The sequence below is a fragment of the Micromys minutus genome (genome assembly GCF_963924665.1).
Source record: "Micromys minutus genome assembly, chromosome: 30".
Lineage (NCBI taxonomy): Eukaryota > Metazoa > Chordata > Mammalia > Rodentia > Muridae > Micromys > Micromys minutus.
In genome coordinates, this window is record NC_137965.1 from 9,814,713 (window position 1) to 9,835,964 (window position 21,252).

A 21,252-nucleotide genomic window follows, 5' to 3' on the forward strand; every position below is an offset into this window, starting at 1 on the left:
ATGTTCAGTGAATGCTTCCTGGAAACTGACAAAGCTGAGAAGCAATAGAGCAACCATCTTAGGGATTTGAAGTTTCTAATTGTAGGGCCTTTGTCTTGGCATCTGCTGGACATTCGATTACTTCCTCTGTGTGTGCCTGTGGGAGCACACGTGTCCCATGTATACTACAGAAGACCAGAGGACAGACTGTGGTGGAGATCCTTGCCTTCTGTCTCAGGTGTAGCAGGCTCTCCTGGTTGTTTGCTACAGCGCATACTCAGGTTAGCTGACCCAGAGCTTGCAGGGATGCTCCCAGCACCAGCCCCTGTCTTGCCACAGGAGCACTGGATTACAGGCACAGCTTCTGCATATACCTTTAAAAGGGTTATTGAAGTTTGAATGCAGGTCCTCATACTTTTAGGAGAAGTACTTATTTCCCTCAGGCATTCCCTAGTCCATTCCGGAGATTTTAAGAGGTGGGTTTGGGGACTGGAGAGATAGTTTAAGGATGGCTGTTGCTCTTGTAAAGGATACAACTTTGGTTCTCAGCGCCCACACAAGGTAGCTCACAACCTGCTACAACTCCAGCTCCAGAGACTGAATATTCTCTAACCCCTCAGGGCACCTGTGTTCATATGCATGCACATGTAAAACTAAAGTACTTATTTTTTAAAAGATAAATAGTTTGTGATGAAAAACTAATTGGCCCCTTAATAAAAACCAAAATTTCTACAGATGGATAGAATTAACATAATGTAGTTGCAAATGCATTAATAATAATTAATAGTTTAAAAGCCCACAAATGAGAAAACATGATAAAGAATGCTAAATAAACTTTTGCTTAAAAATATCAACTGAGAATTTATGAAACATAGAACTCAATAAGAATTTTTCAATAACAACTCCAAAATTATACTTCATCAGCAACATTAATGAGTGTTTAATGAAATACTGACTTTTCAATTAATCAGTGAGCCACGGATGTTCAGAAGGGCATGAGCTAAGATCAGGCAGCCAGAGTTAGAAATGAGCTACATAGTAACTCATTGAAAAAAGAAAAGGTTCTGAGAATGGTGTGGAAAAAAAGTCAATGAAACTTATAAACAAAACACTTCAAAATGAATTATCCATAGTTCTGCACACATTTCCAAGCATATGTGCTGCTCAGAACGCCTAGGAGAACAGAGAAGGCATAAATTTACCAAATGGGACAGGACTTGAGGGCCATTGAGTAGCATAGGCTGGTCTATGCTGGCAGAGTTAAACACTAGGGCAGGTGAGACTAGTGATGGGTGAGAAAGGAATTTGGCAAAACCCATTAATAAGGAAATAATCTGAGCAATGTGAGGAAAAATCACAATTATAATACCTTCAAAGTTTTATCACCAACTGGCTTATGAAATGGATTAAGAAATACTATTTTCTAGAAAACACAAGAACACTCTTGACTTATTTGAATAGGGCATTTGTGACAGGGTCTCATTGTGATGTCATTTCTATAACCTAGCCAATAATCCATTATACAACTTGCCATGTTTTGCCTGGGTTGCTCTTAACTCCAATTAGCCAACCCACATGCCCACCCATGATGGCTTTCTCCTCCATCCATATTCTTCTCCCCCTCACTGTTTTTCTCTGATCACAAGCAAAGAACTATAAACCCTGCCTATGTCTCTTCTGCCCAGCTATTGGCTGTCAGCATCTTTATTTACTAATCAGAAATAACATGGGGGAAAGGTCATAAAACATCACTTGGGTGAAGAATCTCTCATCTCTGGGTCAACCAGGTCTTGAGGACCTGCACTCAGCATTACAACACACAGCAAAAGACCAAATCTCAACATTCTACTTTTTAGTCCTATAAAAGCCTTCTTTTCTTTCAGATATTAGTTGAACACAATAATAGCAATTATGAAAAGTGTAAGGTAAAAGTTTATAATGCCCGATCCATTATATCTGTTAATTTAGATAAAGTATTTTATTAACTATCCTTTCTTGGCGAGTTAGAATTTTGCATATAAATTATTTTTTAATCTTAACCTGTATTACCATTCTATAAATAGCTTTTTAGCCCTATAATATCTGTGTAAATTCTAAAAAACTTAAGTTAAATTATGAGACTATAGTTAACTCTTCTTCAACACCATCAGAGATCTGAGAAGGAATAAATATTATTTGAGTATATGGGAAATATAAGGACACAACTTCAAAAAATTAAAGATAATAGAGATAGTTCATCACCTTGACAGTCCCCAATATTGCTTATAATGTTGGGGCATCTATCTTCAGTCTTCTGGCCCAGAATAAGTGACAGACCTTAAGTGAAGCAGGAATTATCAAGAATAACTTACTCTGTCTTATCAGAGCTTAACAGTCAACTATTTTGTGTCTGTTTGTTCTTTGTGGACAGTATTCTGTATGCAGATAAACTTACAACATTTCTTGCCCAGTAGCTAGCTTTCCACAATTACTGCAACTCAGTGTGAAGGTTATTAATGCCCATTTACTTCTTTCAAGTGGACTGGGGGTGCTTGCAGAAGGAAATCTGTCTCATAGTAAAAAATCCTTCACGAATGAAATACCTTTAAGTGTCATATTCTGTGGATCTCTGATGCTTTTGAAGACCATCTATGTACAGATAACATATCTGAGTTGTTAAACATTGCTTATTTTTAGCTATGTATTATATGAATAACTTTCAAAAAGTTTTATTGCAGTTTACTAAATTACTACCTAATATGACCATGAAGTTGAATATCTGACTATTAACCTATATTACTTAGTTATCCTAAATAGTTTGTTAAAAGCACTGAGATTAAATTTTGTATTTTAAAATGTGTTGCACAGTAAGAACAATGCCTATCTAAAAGTAAAAAAAAATTATTTTAAATTTTATATTTAATCAATATGCAAAGATTTATACCAAATAAAACCTGTAATAATATAAAGCATTCTATATCAATGTAAAACAAATATAATCTCAATTCTACTTTAAAATATAAGGATCTTTATCAATGTTAGATTATTACTATAAAATACTATTGTTTAAGGTAAATTTAATAAACCATCCTTATTTGTCCAATTTCTTATATTATATACCCATTTTTCCTTTCTAACCCCCTTCCCTTTGCCTAAGAAAGAAGGATAAAGAAGTGGAAAGAAAAGATTGAAATCATTGAGTCTAAGCACTCAGTTTTGTTTATTTTCTATCCAAGACCATAATTATTTATATATTATTACTTAAAATAATAACATCTGTAATTTATAAAATAACCAAAAGGACACCTTCCAATTTTAAGAATTAAAATGATGGGTTTTTTGTTTTGTTTGGCTTTTGTTTTTTAATTATTACTTTCTGCTAAATTGGGGTACAGATTTTCTGTTTAGGGCTCAAAAGGAAATTAAAAAAAGAAGTTAATGTAAATGAAGCTAGCTGGCATTATTTGTTGTCCAGTCTGTATTGAGAAAGATCAGGGCTCATGTGAAGTTCTGACTGGAACAGTCTGAAAAACTGGATGAACCCAGGCCATTGGGGATTAGCACTTTCTGAAGTTGTCTTGAAGCAAGTCTCTGATAACCTCATCAACTGAAACAGGATCAGGCAGGGAGCTGGAACAGCTGGTCATTTCAGCATCACTGAGGGTCAATCTTGTCAGGGCTGCCCTCTTGGTATTTCATTCTGAAATATGAAATACCAATATTAAACCAATATTTGTTTGGAATGTGCAAGGTGAACAGATCAGTTAGCGGTGAGTTTGTGTTTCTTGTTTGAGCAGGTAAACTACAACAGAGCCAGTGTGACCGTGTTCTCAGGAAGCAATGCGCATCTATATTCAGTCTGTGTGATGGTGTCATGATGACTCTTGAGGACGCTATAGCTGACTAGATCCATTGGCTATGAATTGATCAATCTTCGGCTAGAGATAACTTGATGGCCCAGCCAGTTTCAGGGCTGATCCCATGGAGAGGGAAAAACAAATCATGTTACCTGACTTGTTTGGCTTTTTGATTTCTTTATCTGCTATAGCCAAGATCTTTAAGGGGTCTTCCTTTATCACATTTGAGCCTTATTAAATTGAAAGGCATACAAAGCATTTTAAATTTCCTTTTAACATAAATACAGAGTGTCTCTCCCAAAATAACATTTCCTTGGTCCAGCAACTCCAAACCATCAAAAGTATATTTTGATTTAATTTAGCAGCTTCTTTTTGTATTTAGGTATGGTCTATTTTGTGCTTTCTCATAGAGGAATTTTCATTCCATTATAAGCACTGAAGTTATAACCGCTTTATGTTGATAATTATACTATTATTATTATTTATTAGATAAGGTTCATCCATGTAGCATGAACTGCCCTGGATTTTCTGTACATTAGGTGGGCCTCAGACTCACAAAAACCTCTCTGTCTCTGCCATTGTGTCCTAATCATTGAGATCTAAGGCCTGGATTAATCTATTTATTCATGTGTCCTTAATAACATTATATCAATTATTGTTTATTTCTCCCTTCTTTAGAGATTAATATTTCTGTGGATAAAATATACTTATATTCCCCTTTTACTTATACAAATGAAATTAGTATCCTTTTAATATTTAACTTAATTTAAATTTCATTTTATTTACTGTATAACCCTACTCTTAAGTCATCATGTATGTGTCATGTGCTAGGCCAAGCAGTCCCTGTTTTCCCGTGGAGCCCATGATGAAGGAAGCAAGTTGCTTAAGGTAGCGTTGACATCTTAATTTATTTAACTCTTTATCATTTTTATGGATTTCTGGAGAAGGCATGCAGCCTTGCTTTTGGTCTCTGAACAGCAGGACTTTCATCATACAGCAGGGGTTTCAGCATCTGCATGATAATGCTGCATCTCCAAGGCAGCATAGAGCAACATTTGGGAAGACCCCAGTCTGAAGTTCAAGCCTGCCACTTGGTGTGTTGTTTCTTGTCAATTTTGGGGACACATCTGTATCTTAGCTTATACTACAAACACCAGAGTTATGGGGGTCAAATCTGCACATATTTCAATTCTTGTTTGGAATCCTACATGCTTTGGGGAAAATCCTGGAGGTTTGGTGAAAAACTGATTTTACTAAGAAACTAATTTTAGAGTGATAGCTTGTGTTTTTTATTTAGTAATCTGAAATTAACTTTTTAAAGTGAGTGTTTGCCCCACCTTGGGCAGTAATATACTGTGAAAAATTTATAATATCAATTTGGGATTTCAGCTTCACCTTTAACCATTTAGTTTTCAGAGAAAAGACAAATACAAAGTTTATATTTACAATGATCCTTAATCAGCACAAGAGCTGGTCAATCTCTTTCTCATCCCATCACCCATTACATAATTTGCCAAGTTTTTTCTGGGTTGCTCTTAACTCCAATTAGCCAACCCATATAGCCATTATTTTATGACTCACCTAACCCATGGTGGCTTTCTCCTCTCTTCTTCCTCTCCCCTCCTGATTCTCCTCTGATCCCAAGTTTCAAGTTTCATAAACTCTGCCTTTGTTTCTTCTGCCCAGCTATTTTCTGCCAGCATCTTTATTTATGAATCAGAAATAACCCGGGGGTCAAAGTCATAAAATATCACTTTTATACAGACTCTCTCATCTCTGAAGCAACCAGGTCTTTGGGACCTGTGCTTAGTATTACAACCCACAGCAAAAGTCTAAACCTCAACATTCTTCTTTTTAGTTCTATAAAAGCCTCCTTTTCTCTCAGATATAAGTTGGATACAGTTATAGCAATTATGAAAACTGTAAGGTATACATTTATAATGCCCATTCCATTATATTTGATAACTTACATAAAGTATTTTATCATCTATCCTTTCTTGGTGAGTTAGAATTTTGTATATCAATTAATTTTTATCTTATCCTGTATTACCATTCTATAAACATCTTTTTAGTCTTAAAACATCTTTGTAAATTCTAAAAATCTTAAGTTAAATTGTGAGACTATAGCTACCTCTTCTTCAACACCATCAGAGATCTGAGAAGGAATAAATATTATTTGAGTATATGGGAAGTATAAGGACACAACTTCAAAAAATTAAAGATGATAGAGATAGTTCATCACCTTGACAGTCCCCAATATTGCTTATAATGCTGGGGCATCTATCTTCAGTCTTCTGGCCCAGAATAAGTGACAGACCTTAAGTGAAGCAGGAATTATCAAGAATAACTTACTCTGTCTTATCAGAGCTTAACAGTCAACTATTTTGTGTCTGTTCTTTGTGGACAGTATTCTGTATGCAGATAAAGTTACAACATTTCTTGCCCAGTAGCTAGCTTTCCACAATTACAGCAACTCAGTGTGAAGGTTATTAATGCCCATTTTCTTCTTTCAAGTGGACTGGGGGTACTGGCAGAACCAAATCTGTCTCATAGTAAAAAAAATCCTTCAATAATGAAATACTTTTAAATGCCATATTCTGTGGATCTCTGATGCTTTTGAAGACCATCTATGTACAGATAACATATCTGAGTTGTTAAACATTGCTTATTTTTAGCTATTTATTATATGAATAACTTTCAAAAAGTTTTATTGCAATTTACTAAATTAGTATCTAATATGACCATGAAGTTGAATATCTGATTATTAACTTGCATTACTTTGTTATCCTTAATAGTTTGTTAAAAGCATTGGGATTAAATTTTGTATTTGTAAATGTGTTGCACAGGAACAATGCCTATCTAAGAGTAATAAAATTCATTTTAAATTTTGTATCAATATACAAAGATTTATACCAATGAAAATCTTAAACCAGTAACAAGATAAAGTGTTCTGTATCAATGTAACAAAATAAAATCTTAATTCTGCTTCAAAATATAAAGACCTTTATTAATGTAAGATTATTCCTATAATTTAATTTTGTTTAAGGTAGATTTAATAACCCATACTTTCTTGTCCAATATCTTATAATATTACTATATATCCCCATTTTTCCTTTCTAACCCCTTCGTTTTGCCTAAAAAAAAAAGGATAGAGAAGTGGAAAAAAAAGATAAAAATCACTGAGTCTAATCACCAATTTTGTTTCTTTTCTGTTCCAGACCATAATTATTTATAAATTATTCTTTAAAATGAAAACATACTTGTAATTTATAAAATAACCAAAAGTATACTTTCTGGTTTAAGGGATTAAAATGATGTGCCGTTTTTCTTTTGTTTTTTTGTTTTTTTAATAATTGCTTTCTTTTTAATTGCGCTAAAGAATTCCTGTTTGAGGCCCAAAAAGAAAATGAAAAATAGTTAATTCAAAATAAAGCTAGCTGGCATTTTTTGTTGTCCGCTCATTATTGAGAAAAATCAGAGCTAAACTGAAGTCCTGACTGGAACAGTCTGAAATGTTGGATGAACCAAGGCCAAGGATTAGCACTTTCTGAAGTTTTTTTTTTTTTTTTTTTTTTTTTTTTTTTTTAAGCAAGCCTCTGAAAACAGCATCAATTGAGACAGAATCAGGCAGGGAGCTGGAACAGCTGGTCATTTCAGCATCACTGAGGGTCAATCTTGTCAGGGCTGCCCTCTTAGTATTTCATTCTGAAATATGAAATACCAATATTAAACCAATATTTGTTTGAAATGTGCAAGGTGAACAGATCGGTTAATGGTGAGTTTGTGTTTCTTGTTTGAGCAGGTAAACTACAACAGAGTCAGTGTGACCGTGTTCTCAGGAAGCAATGCGCATCTATATTCAGGCTGTGAGATAGTGTCATGATGACTCTTGAGGACGCTATAGCTGACTAGATCCATTGGCTATGAATTGATCAATCTTGGGCTAAAGATATCTTGATGGCCCAGCCAGTTTCAGGGCTGTTCCCATGGAGAGGGAAAAACAAATCATGTTACCTGACTTGTTTGGCTTTTTGATTTCTTTATCTGCTATAGCCAAGATCTTTAAGGGATCTTCCTTTATCATATTTGATCCTTATTAATGTGGAAGGAGTACAAAGCATTTTAAATTTCCTTTTAATATAAATACAGAGTGTCTCTCCCAAAATAACATTTCCTTGGTCCAGCAACTCCAAACCATCAAAGGTATATTTTGATTTAATTTAGCAGCTTCTTTTTTTATTTAGGTTTGGTCTATTTTGTGCTTTCTCATAGAGGAATTGTCATTCCATTATAACCACTGGAGTTATAACCGTCTTTATGTTGATAATTATACTATTATTATTTATTAGATAAGGTTCACCCATGTAGCATGAACTGACCTGGCTTTTCTGTACATTAGGTGGGCCTCAGACTCACAAAAACCTCTCTGTCTCTGCCATTGTGTACTAATCATTGAGATTTAAGGCCTGGATTAATCTATTTATTCATGTATCCTTAATAACATTATATCAATTATTGTTTATTTCTCCCTTCTTTAGAGATAAATATTTCTGTGGATAAAATATACTTATATTCCCTTTTTACTTATACAAATAAAATTAGTATCTTTTTAATATTTAACTTAATTTAAATTTCATTTTATTTACTGTATAACCCTATTCTTAAGTCATCATGTATGTGTCATGTGCTAGGCCAAGCAGTCCCTGTTTTCCCGTGGAGCCCATGATGAAGGAAGCAAGTTGCTTAAGGTAGCGTTGACATCTTAATTTATTTAACTCTTTATCATTTTTATGGATTGCTGGAGAAGGCATGCAGCCTTGCCTTTTTGTCTCTGAGCAGCAGGACTTTCATCATACAGCAGGGGTTTCAGCATCTGCATGATAATGCTGCATCTCCAAGGCAGCATAGAGCAACATTTGGGAAGACCCCAGTCTGAAGTTCAAGCCTGCCACTTGGTGTGTTGTTTCTTGTCAATTTTGGGGACACATCTGTGTCTTAGCTTATACTACAAACACCAGAGTTATGGGGGTCAAATCTGCACATATTTCAATTCTTGTTTGGAATCCTACATGCTTTGGGGAAAATCCTGGAGGTTTGGTGAAAAACTAATTTTACTAAGAAACTAATTTTAGAGGGATAGCTTGTGTTTTTTTTTTTTTTTTTTTTTTTTAATTTGGGAATCTGAAGTTAATTTTCTAAAGTGATTTTTGCCCCACGTTGGTTGGCAATGTATTGTATAACTTTAAGATCTTTATTTAAGGTTTTTATCCCTCCTTTAACAATGTAGTCTTCAGAGAAAAGATACACACAACCTTTATATTCACAATAAGTCATAATCAGCACAAGAGCTGGGCAGATATCTATCCTCTCTGTTATTGTTCCTATTTCTCAGCGAAGAGCCAGTATAAATGTGCCACGTTTTGTCTGGGTTGCTCTTAACTCTAATTAGCCATCCCATATGGCCATTATTTTATGACTCACCTAACCCATGGTGGCTTTCTCCTCTCTCCAAATTCTCCCCTTCTGCTTGTCCTCTGATCCCAAGCTGGGAAACATCAACTCTACCTATGCCTCCCCTGCCTAGCTATTGCCTGCTGGCATCTTTATTTAGTCACCAGAAATAACTTGGGGGCAAGATAATATCGTGTCACATATGTCTAAGTTTGGACTCTCTCATCTCTGGGACAACTAGGTCTTCGGGACCTACACTTAGCATTATAGTATTAACAACAGACCACACCTTAACACTTTCCCCCCATCTGTCAAGTAACCCTCAGTGAACCTTGAAATCCAGGGCAGTTATAATCCATATAAAAACCCACACCATTCCAAGAAATCATCTGAAATTACTCTAAAATTTATAATGGTGAATTTTAATCTGAATAAGTCATTTTTTGAAAAGGAAGAGCAGAAAGAACTTTTCTTTTCAAATATTAAGACATACTAAACCAGTGGTTTTCAACCTTCCTAATGCTATAACCTTTCAATATAGTAGTTCCTCATGCTATGGTGACTTCAATCCGTAAACTTATTTTTGTTGCAACCTCCTAACTGTAATTTTGCTATTACTATGAATCATAATATAAATATTTGATGTTTAGTCTATCAGGTATGGTAGACCCTTGTGAAAAGGTCATTCTACCCTTGAAAGGGGTCACTACCCACAGGTTGAGAGCCACGGCATTAAACAATCTCTTTAGTGATAACTAATATTGATTAGTATAAAAGTAACTTGAGTAAAGTAAGAAAGTAGGGAAGTTTAAATATCCAACAATCTTTAAGAATTCAAACACACACAATTTCAACCTCTCTGAAATACCTATATTTTTTAAAATTTTTAAAAATTAAAAATTCAATGTCTTTTAGAATCCACCATCTCTCAACTGTGGTCACCGAGAATCAAGGCACAGTCACAATCAAATCCAAACAAAACCAGATTTAAACTGCAAATAACTCAGTGGCCAGTGTCTGGGCTCTTCCAAAGGGCAAGGGTCGCTTTCTTGGCTGCGTCTTCTGCAGCACAAACAGTATGTCTTCTAAGCTTAGGGAGGTTCCACTCCAGTGCTTCTGCGTTCTCCATGTTTATTCTGTGGTTCTGGTATCTCTAAAATTCTAGGCTACACTTCTGTGGCAGAACTACAGAGCCACAGCTGGGCTGCACTCTCACCAACAGCTTAATGTAGTCTCTCTTCCTAATGCCAATCCTCAATTTCTTTGAATGATGCCTTCAGTTCTAGACCTGTCTCTGAGGCTGTACCTTCACCAGTGACCTCTTCTGACCTCTCATGTGCCAAACCTCAGCTGCTGTCCATGACCCCTTCTTATTTTCAAAACTAGTATCTCTTGGAAGACTCTACACATGACCATGCAAAACCAGCAGAGCAAAGGTTTTACTTGAGTGGTTCGGGTATTTTGTTAAGCATAGTTGATTCTCCAAAATCAAAAGTGAGTTGGGAAGGAAAGGGTTTATTTGACTTACTCTTGCATATCAGAGTTCATAATCGAAGGAAGTCAGAGCAAGAAGACTGGAGATAGGAGCTGATGCAGAAGCCATGGAAGGATGCTGCTTATTGGCTTGCTCCCTCTGACTTGCTCAACCTGTTTTTTATAGAACCTGGGGATGGCCCTGCTCACAATGGAATGGGCTATCCTCCCACATCAATCACTAATTAAGAAAATGTACTATAGGCTAACCTGCACCTTAATTTTAGGAAGACATTTTCTCATTTGCTGTTCCCTCCTCTCAAATGACTCTAGTCTGTGTCAAGTTGGCCTAAAACTAGCCAGAATAAATAACTGATTAAAAAAAAAAAAACAGAAGTGAAACTATTAGTCAAGGGAGGAAAAAAGTGACTTTTTTATCAGCAGCTATCGAGTTTTCTCGTTCACCACTGCTAATACTATAAAAGAAAGGTGGATTCCAGGTATGCTGCAGATTGAAGTGGGAAAAATTACACACTATATGCTTGATCTAGTAAGTCTTTCAATGCATATACTGTATGGATTCTTTTGGTTGTCCTGACTCACTCCCTTTCCTTTCACAGTGCTACAAATACATCATAGAGTGCTTGGTGTTGTTTAACAGCTGGCCTCTAAATGAAACTCAGCTGACATTTGTTCAAGCACTAAAAGACATGGAGAAAATTGATATCAAAGGTATGTCACCTTCAGTACTCTTAAAGCACTTATTGTATTTCAGGTGTATAGGTATTTTTGCCTGCGTTTATATAGGCACATCATGTGCATGTGTGATGTCTGTGGAGGTCTCAAGAGGGCACAGGATCTTCTGAAACTGGAGTTACAGTTGATGGTGAGTCTCCATGTTGGTACTGGAAACAAAAGAACTCTGGTCCTCTCTAACAACAGCAGCGGTCTTAATACTGAGCCATCTCTCCTTAAAGTATTACTCATGCCACTTCTAGTCTAAAGAGTAAGTTGATCACACAATTATAAAATGTTATTGCATATAACCTATAGTCTTCCATTCTCTGTCATACTATGTTTCAATACTTTACTTCATAATTTATGAAAAATAAAAATACTTCATCATTAAGGTCTTGTAGAAACATGAATTATGTATTTAGCAAAACGTATACACCAATTATAGTTGTAACCTTTCAAGGAATATAGATGACTTTTATGATCCTAAAATTGTTTTTCTCATAGTTGTTAGGGAAGAAGAACAGTGAAGTTAGACCCCAAAAGCAAACATATTTAATCCCAGCACGCTGGATGTAGAAGCAGGTGGATCTCTGTGAATTCAAGGCCATTGTGGTCTCCAAAACTATTGGGATCCATGGTTACATAGTGAGGCATTGTCTCAAAACTACGTCACTCTGGGACTGGAGAGAAGGCTCAGAAACTTAGAGCACTAACTGCTTAACACAGACCCACCTACTACAGCTTTTGAATATGGAAGCCTGTGGGAATTCCTTCTCTCTTGAATCACTTTATAATTTGATGATTTTCAAAATTCATTTTTTATAGCCCAGAACTTAATCAAAAGCAAAACAAAACAAGATTAAAAAAACCAAACAACCCCCCCCCCCCCAGGTCTAATATATAGATACAGAGATATATCTGACCTAGGGTCCTCCCTTCCCTTTCCTTTCCACATTCCTTTCCTCTTGCCTCCTTTCTTCCTTCCTTCCTTCCTTCCTTCCTTCCTTCCTTCCTTCCTTCCTTCTTTTCCTTAATTTATTTGCTTAGTTACTTTACATCTGGCTCTCAGCCCCCTTCCTTCCTCTCCTCCAGGTCCTACCCCCCCACCTTCCTCCTCTGCTCCCCACCCCCTTCTCTGATAAAGGAAGCTTCCTTGCCCATGGGTGACAACCCACCCTGGCACATCAAATCGCAGGAGAACTAGGTTCATCCTCTCCGACTGAGACCAGACAAAGCAGCCCAGCTAAAGGCAGGGGATCCAAAGGCAGGCAAAAGAGTTAAGTCAGCCCGTTACATTTATTAGGGGACACACATGGAGACCATACTACTCGCCTGCTACATATGTATAGGTGGCCTAGGTACAGCCATACATGCTTTTCCATTGTTAGTCTCTGTGAGCCCTCACGGGCCTGACCTGGGGTAACCCTGCTGTTATTTATAGGACCCGTGGCTTCATGCTATAGTAAGACAATAGTGCCATCTTCTGTTCATCTCAGTACCCACAGCTCACTAGAACCAGGCCAGCTATTGTCTGAGGCACTGAAGGAAATAAGAGGGAGGTGGGAGGATCTTGAGCTGGGACGTCTCTGTGGCATATGCTTTCAGATTTACAATGGTGCTGTTCCAAACAACTCTTGTCAAAATGATGCCTCCTTATATTGATAACCAAGGCCTTTGAAGTCCCCCCTTTTTTTTTCTGCTAAAACATCATTTTTATCTTTATCAAAAACACTTGCTTTGGGGGCTCGGGTGGTAAAGTGCTTGTTGGCATTTTTTTTTCTTTTTTTGTTAAAGAGAAAACACACAATGATTCATTGTGAATACAAGTCAAAAAGTCTTTGAGGAAACAAAATATTACATACATTATATATTAATATACCATTTGATATAATAACATTTTGTAGCTACATAAAATAAGCATTTTAAGATATATTTCAATGTGTGTATGATTCTCTTTTGATTTTCACTTACAAGAAAGTACTTACAAACAAGTACTTTGCCCTAAAAAATTTTAGAAATTACAAGAATGTTCAGACACCAACCAGATTTCAGTTTCTGGGGTTACAGATCAAAGCACCGGTTTAATCATGAGAAAGATCTTGCATTTCTACCACTATGGAGGTTTCTTCATCTACTGCAGGTTCCCCTGTGCTGTGCACTGGGTAGGGTAAAAGCCCAAAGGGACTCACCGAAAGGCTTCTTAAACTCTTATCGTCAGCAGGTTCCCTCACCCAGTGCTTCTTCCCCACGGAGTATGTGCAGTTCATTCCTCCAGGGCTTTCTAAGTATGTGCACATACACATGGGTCACAGCCTCCGTAATGTTTGCATCAGTAGGACGCTTTCGATTTCACAGCTTGTTCGGATACGTGCTTACCAATGCATGCAGATTTCTTGCAAGCCTCGAACAGTAAAGTAAGCAACCCAATGATGACTGTATCCTATGAATTAATCAATTAGATTTAATGCATATAGCATGAATATAGACAAATTTTACTTTTTATCAGCACCAAGAAGAAAGAATTATATAAGGGCAAAGGTCTTTGTATACTAATGACACTAAATTGGTCTAAATCCAAGCTTATTATAAAGGACCATTTTAATTATAATCTTTACTCAGAGACATCAAGAAGAAATTGAAAATGTAGAGAGAAAACAAAAACTGCAGCAGTGTGCATGGTTTTGAAACAAGAGAAGTTAGTAACAGAAGTTCGAGGAACAAAAAAAGATATGAAATATGTAGTAAAATAAATATCAAAATACCCGACATAAATCCTTCCTTTTGGGCAACTATGCTTAATGTAAATTAAATGTGCTTGACAACACAACATGATACAACTGCATATGTTCATAAGGGACATACTTTAATTTCAAAGATATTAACAGTTTTATGCCAAAAGGAAGGAACTCAGGTAATAAACAGTAACCCAGAATGGTCATACTGTGTATGCACTGTACCTGGAATGGTCATACTCTTGTCAAAAATAGATTTTAAAAACCAAAACAGGTACATGAGTTATTTTGTAATGCTGAAGAGACTACATGTCCCTAAAACAAAGCAATTATAAGCACCCGAATCTAACAGCAGAGTTTAAAATGCATGAAGCACATGCTAGTATTGAAAAAAGAAATGAGTAACTCTACAGATACCCATTGGAAATTCCATTACTACACTTTAAGTAGTAGTAGGAAATTTAGACAGAATGTATGATTATAAAATGCTTTAATAACATGGCAAATGACTTACCCTATGAAAACAAAATTTCACCCCAAACGTCCAGAACACACCCTCTTCTCACAACCTCTGGAGCATCAGGAGGATGACAGCTAAGGGGGCAGTACCTGGGGTCTGAACATCTGGGCAGGGACAGAAACGGGGAAGCTGTGTTTTCTGATCACACGCATGAAAACTAGAAACCAGGAAGAAATGAATGTGGAGATTTCATAGTTGTGTAAAAAGCAACCTGGTCTTAACATAATTGTCTACATTAAAAACAAAAACTGCAAATGGAGTCTAGAGAGATGGCTCAGTGGCTAAAGAGCTCTTAACTGCCCTGTGGAGAGGCAGGACTCAGTTCCCAACACCTACATGGTGTATCACAACTCCAGCTTCATGGGAATCTTCTGGTGTCCGAACACACACACACACACACACACACACACACACACACACACACACACAAAGTGATCTCTTTTTAGAAAGCAAACTGGAAAGCTAGAGTAAGAAAAGAAAATCAATCCCAAATCAAAAGACAGGAAATAGTAAAGGCTAGAGCATAGGTGGACAAGTTGTGTAACACAGGTAACAATCAGGTTAACGATGCTGTGAAGGATACGAAAGGCACACACAAGGCAAACACGGTGGCTAGTAAGCTGATTAAAGTAACATAACTTTAATGTTCTAAAGCCCACTGCTCTAGATATACAGTATAGAGTTTATGTCATATTAACTATATCTCAATTTATTAAACATGTTTGACCAGCTCTAATGAAATATTTGTTTACAAGGAAAGGAACCCAAGCTTAGATGATTATCCACATCCCTACCAGAAAAGGTCTTGTTCTCATGTTATGTCTCACTGGTTTCCATTTCCATACCTCTTTAGCTCATGTAGAGAAACATGAAGAACCAGCTCCCATGGGAAGCCCAGATTCTCATGCTCTCAGTGAAGGGCAGAAATCTTTAGGAATGCCCAGGACCGCGCGGAAAGGCAAGGACAAGTTTGCTGAGAAAGAAAGGTCAGCCAAGGAAAAGCAAGCTCCTCGATTCGAACCTCAGGTTGGCACAGATATAATATCCTCCTTACGGAACAGAGATGGTGGCAACTGGACTGTGAGGGGAAGTTAGCAATAGGGAGCAGGGAGGACTCCAGAGGTGAGGAATCCTGCTCACTTGCATTTAAGGATCCCCTCTACCCAGGGGAGTACAGGGAAGTCTAAACAAGTTTGACAGAATCCTCAGATTCATCTGTTAGCACCTACACAGCTCTATCAGTCAAAACTCCATACTAGAGAAGTTCCTGGTCACCTCACTTTTGGAGCTGTTTAGAGAGAAAAGCTAACATTCTAAGTAAGAAAGAAAAATATTCTCATCATGAGACTTGGTTCTCATTAAAATACTAAGTGTCACATAGGAAGCATGGTCTTCTGGGTAAGAATGAAACCAAACCTTAAGTGAAAACTTTACTCTGTGGCTGTAACCTCCACCTCTTCCCTGATTGCATTGTTTCAGATGGATGTAGCCTTGACCTTGTGTAGTGTCTTCTGCAACCACATCAGGCCAGTTTTAACATTTAACTTCCCTGATGGGTTCCCTGAAGACCCCACTTCCAGAACCTTATGACTCAAAGCTAATTGACCAAGAAAAACCTCTTCTTTTCCAAGCTTTTGGTCATGGTGTTTAATAAGTCAACAGAAAAAACATCCAAACCAGTATATTAAATAGAAACTTGAGAGAGAAATTGGCAGAAAAATTATTTGGATGATAAGGGTCTTTCTCCCTCTTTGATTATCCAGGAATGAGCCACACCTCTCTAAAAGTCAGAACCCATTTCGGCTGCCTCAAGTCCTGGCAACTAGTTCTATAAACCTTAAAGTACCACTCACTTTTAGAGTGAATCTGGAAGAGCAAGTACATTCAGAGATAGAAATGATTAATTATATTATTAAGTTCTGTGAAGACGACATTAAGTAAAATCTAGACTTTACCTAATGTATTTTAAACATTTGTGTGTGTGTGTGTGTGTGTGTGTGTGTGTGTGTGCCCATGTGTATACACATTTGCCTGTGTGAACATATTCCTGGGTATATTTTCAGGTCTGAGGACAAAGTGTGGGGGGCAGTTCTCTCCTTCTACCATATACACCCTGGGGGACAGAACTCAGAGCATCGGGTTTGGCTGCAAGCACCCTTACCTACGTCACTGGCTAGCTTTTATTTTTAAGCTGATATAGCCCAGAGTCACTTAGGAAGTCAACTGAAGATGTGCAGATTGGCATATGGCCATGTCTGCAAGAAATCTTCTTTGCTCACTGGTGGAGGGTCCACCCCATGGCAGGCAGTGCACTCCTTATGCAGATGAGTCTGGGCTAACGAAGAAAGTTAGCTGAGCATGATCAAGTGGATTATCCATAAGCAGCCTTCTGCTTTGTGGTTTGCGTCAGTTCATGCTTGAGTTTCTGTCCTGATTTTCTTCCAGTGATCGAGCTCAAAGTATAATCTGAAACAAACCCTTTCTTTTCCAAAATGCTTTTGTCCATTACATTGATTTATTACATCAACAGAAAAACAAACTACAGCACTCATGGCCCCGAGCCCCAGAGACTTTATTGTGTAATCTTAAGTCAAGACTGCATGAAGTGACGGGCAGAAACAGCTGTTTTTCTTTTTCTCATGTGCATGTGATATGCATGAATATGTGTCTGTATCTGCACATGTATGCTGCTACATATGTGTGCTTGTGCCTGTAGAAACTCAGGATGGATGCTAGGAGTCTTCCTCAATCAATTTCCTCTGCATTCATTGAGGTAAGGCCCCTCAGCTGAATCCATAACTCCTTCTTGTGGCCTGCCTAGACAGCCAGCTTGCTCTGGGTGGATCCCATCTTTGCCCACTGAGCGCTGGGATTCCAAGTGTGGTGCTATGCACGGTCACCATTGGAGCTCGAAGATTCAGAACTCTTCTCTTCACACTTCCAAAGCAAGAACCTTTTATCTACTGAGCCATATCCCCATATCCCCATATCCCCTTATCCTACTGAGCCATATCCCCAGCTCTACAGGCACAACTCTTAACTGCACAATTCATTTCCTCCAAACATACATACCCATTGTGTAGCACAAGGGAAAGACTGTGCCTACAAACCAGCTGCTGTTCATTTTGCCATCCCTATGCCAAAGCTCCAGCTACCAACCCTCCATTCATCATGCACCTTCCAGCCTTCAGAGTTCATATAAATGCCTCACACAGTGGAATTTGTTTGTGCGGAACTTCCTCGTTTTACTAAAATGTGTGCCTGCAGGGTCCTCCCGTAGGCAGATGGTTATTTTCAATTCCACGCTCAGCACCCAACATAGGAACATGCTCTAAGTTGTCTGTGTGCAGGCTGATACGCTTTGACATTGTTCACTCCCCTGTAGTGGTTGCTGTGAAAGACACTGTAATGAGCATTCTTACAGGAGTCTTAATGCAAATTACAGTCGTTTTCCTAGATAGTACATAGTCAGCAGTGAAACCTCAGTTTCCAGCGTGAAGCCGTTCTAGAAGAGGAAAGCATTCATTTTTATGGAAATGAATGAAAAGGAAAACCTTTTTTTTCCTCCCTAGCAAATACAGATACCAACTGCTCTTCACTCTCAGCAAGAAGATCCAAACAAACCCTACTGGATCTTGCGGCTGGTCTCTGAACACACCGACTCGGAGTATGTTGATGTGAAAAAGGACACCGAACGAGCTGATGAAATCCGTGCCATGAAGCAAGCGTGGGAGACCACTGAGCCCGGGAGGGCCATCAAGGTCACCTGCCTGAAAGGCGGTTCTTCCTTTCTCCATTGTTAGATGCAGTTTGGGAGATGAGCCCTATGGGGAAAGGTGTGGGATTGGAACAGTGACATGAGTTACCACTCACATGTCTGAACTATGACAACCCCCTTTATACACAGCCATGAGGTATCCGGAAAAGCCTCAAGTAGGAGGGTCTGTAGAGAGTGTTTAATGTCTGCTTTTCTACTACAAACAGCTTTAGAAGAAAAAGTATGTGCTGCCCCCTTGTGATATTTAAATACCTGTCCCTCCTTTTTGGCAGAGGCTCTCCACCTTCCTAACCCTGCAGCCCTTTCAATACGGTTCTTCACGGTGTGGTGTCACCCCAACCATAAGATCAGTTTTGTTGCTATTATTAGGAATCCCAATGTAAATATGTCTGGAGAGAGGGTGGCCAAAGGATACACCCCACTGGTTAAGAACCACCACCTTGAGGGCTTATACCTTTAGTCTTAGTTAACAGAGAGTTGGTTTGGTCTAAACTACCCTTCTTTGTGTTTCTATTTCAATGTCGGTTTTGGAACCCACATTTCTGCCTTCTTCGAGAACCTTGCTTCATTCAGTCTCTACCGCTTGCTGCTTTTCAAAGATCTCACCAGGCTGGCATCTGTCTTCCAGGCTGCTCAGGCCCGTTTGACGTACCTGAGCCAGTTCATTAAGAAGCCAGCTGATACTGCTGCCCCCGCCCCCAGCACTGAGATCTTGTCTGTGACTCAGAGCCAAATTAAAACCTCAGACGAAGGTCAGTGGAGGCCACAAGCTACTCAGGAATTTTGGTGGGGCTTCCTTAGCCACGAAGAATAATTTCTGAGTTTCTAGTTCTTGGGGTTGTAACAAACCAGGAGGCTTCAAATGAGGACACAAATACCCTTCTAATAATCAAGGCTCTTGGATTTATTTTCTTATCTCAGATTCACAGGCCTGTTCTCCACACATAGCAGAAATGGTTCTCCTTACATAAAAACAAAACAAAACAAAACAAAAAAATAACTTGATGAATATGGTATGCTGGCACATAGCTGTAACCCTAAAATTTGGGAGATAGAGGCAGGAGGGTTAGGAGTTCAAATCCATCCTCAGCTACATAGAGAATTAAAGGCCAGAGTGGGCTCCCAAAAACCTTGTGTTAAAAGAAAAAAGATAAGAAGATAAAACCATGATATGAGGTTGTTGTTCAGGTTGATGGTAGCCATGGGGAATTGGAAGCAGGCCTGCTACTTAATAATATGGCACTTTTTTATGAATAATAATAAGAGAATAAGATTAAGAGAATAAGATTAGTAAACATAACTACTGTCTCAGTTAGAGTTTTACTACTGTAAACAGACACTGTGATCGAGGTGATTCTTATAAGGACAACATATAATTGTGGCTGGCTTACAAGTTCAGCGGTTTAGCCCATTATTATTAGGGGGAGGAAGGGCAAGGCAGCATCCAGGCAGGGATGGTACAGGAGGAGCTGAGAGTTCTACATCTTCATCTGAAGGCTGCTAGCAGAAGACTGGCTCCCGTTGGATTAGGAGGAGAATGTCATTGCTCATCCCCACATTGACACACATCCTTCAACAAAGCTACACTTCCTACTAGTGCCACTCGCTGGGCCAATCATTTACAAAATACCACATTTCATTCCCTGGCTCTAGTAGGCTTGTTCAAACATGTGAGTCTATAGGGCCCATACCTAGCCATAGCATAATAAAAATACATTTAGTCCAACTTCCAAAGTCCCCATAGTCTATAGCAGTCTCCACAGCATTAAAAGTCCAAAGTTCCAAGTCTCTTCTGAGATAAATCCAATCACTTAACTGTAATCCTCAAAGCAAGACAGACAACCTCTTCATCTCCATGTTTGATGTCTCCACTCCTTTTTCTTCTTCATTGACTGCAACAAGTTCTTTCTGCTGAGCTGGTTCCATTCCCTGCTAGTGGCTTTCCTCTGCAGGTCCCACAGCTTTGACATCTCAGATGTCTTAGGGGCTCTAAGGCAACTTCAATGTTACAGCTTCTTGTTCCAGTGTCTGGGATTTACAGATGATCTTCTGGGCTCCTCCGAAGAGCTTGGGTTACTTCTTCAGCTCTACAATCTGTAGTAGTCTAGCCTCTGGTTGACTCCACTCCACTGCTGCTGGTGCTCTCGGTGATCATCTCCTGGTACTGGCCTCTCCAAAACACTGGGGTCGTCCATTGCAACTAGGCTATACCAATAGTCTCTTATAGGCTCTCTTCATAGTTCTAAAGTTCAGCTTCTTTCATGACCCCTTCAGTGCTGTGCTTTAACTGCAGCTGAGGCAACACCTTTACCAATGCCCTTCCTTGGCCTCTCATAGTGACAAGTCTTAGCTGCTCTTCATTTTTCCTTCATATCTTCAAAACAGTACCACATGGGTGAACCAAGTCCAGCTACAGCAAGAGGTATAACCCATAGCTATCTCTTCAACACAACTTCTTTGTGCTCTCAGAAAATTCTTCCCAGATTTCACCTCAGTAATGCTGGTCTCTTTGTAATCACTGTAATTTCTTAACTCCAGCTAACCAGCATCAATATTTCCAATAGTCCCTTCTATTTTCGACTCTAAAGCCAGAGCACCATGGCTGATGCTGTGAAGTTCTGCTGCTTGCTGGAGGTGGAACATGGCCCCCTTGTTCTATTACATTATCACCAATTTTCTGTTTTCCAACTTCTTTATTGCCTAAGCTGGTCTGTACTGGAACTTGCTCTGTAGATTGATCTTGAA

General features: G+C 38.4%; 1 protein-coding gene across 1 annotated transcript in view; it reads left to right on the plus strand.

Moving 5' to 3' along the window:
* The window catches only part of ADGB (androglobin), a gene marked incomplete at both ends in the record, with an annotated part of 113,720 nt that overhangs the window by 79,329 nt on the left and 13,139 nt on the right, over positions 1-21,252 (plus strand). Inside the window, 4 exons of the mRNA XM_080941730.1 lie at positions 11,360-11,471; positions 15,583-15,755; positions 18,302-18,490; positions 19,136-19,259. Of these exons, the coding sequence (XP_080797856.1) occupies positions 11,360-11,471; positions 15,583-15,755; positions 18,302-18,490; positions 19,136-19,259 (598 nt within the window). The remainder of the gene's footprint in view (positions 1-11,359; positions 11,472-15,582; positions 15,756-18,301; positions 18,491-19,135; positions 19,260-21,252) is intronic.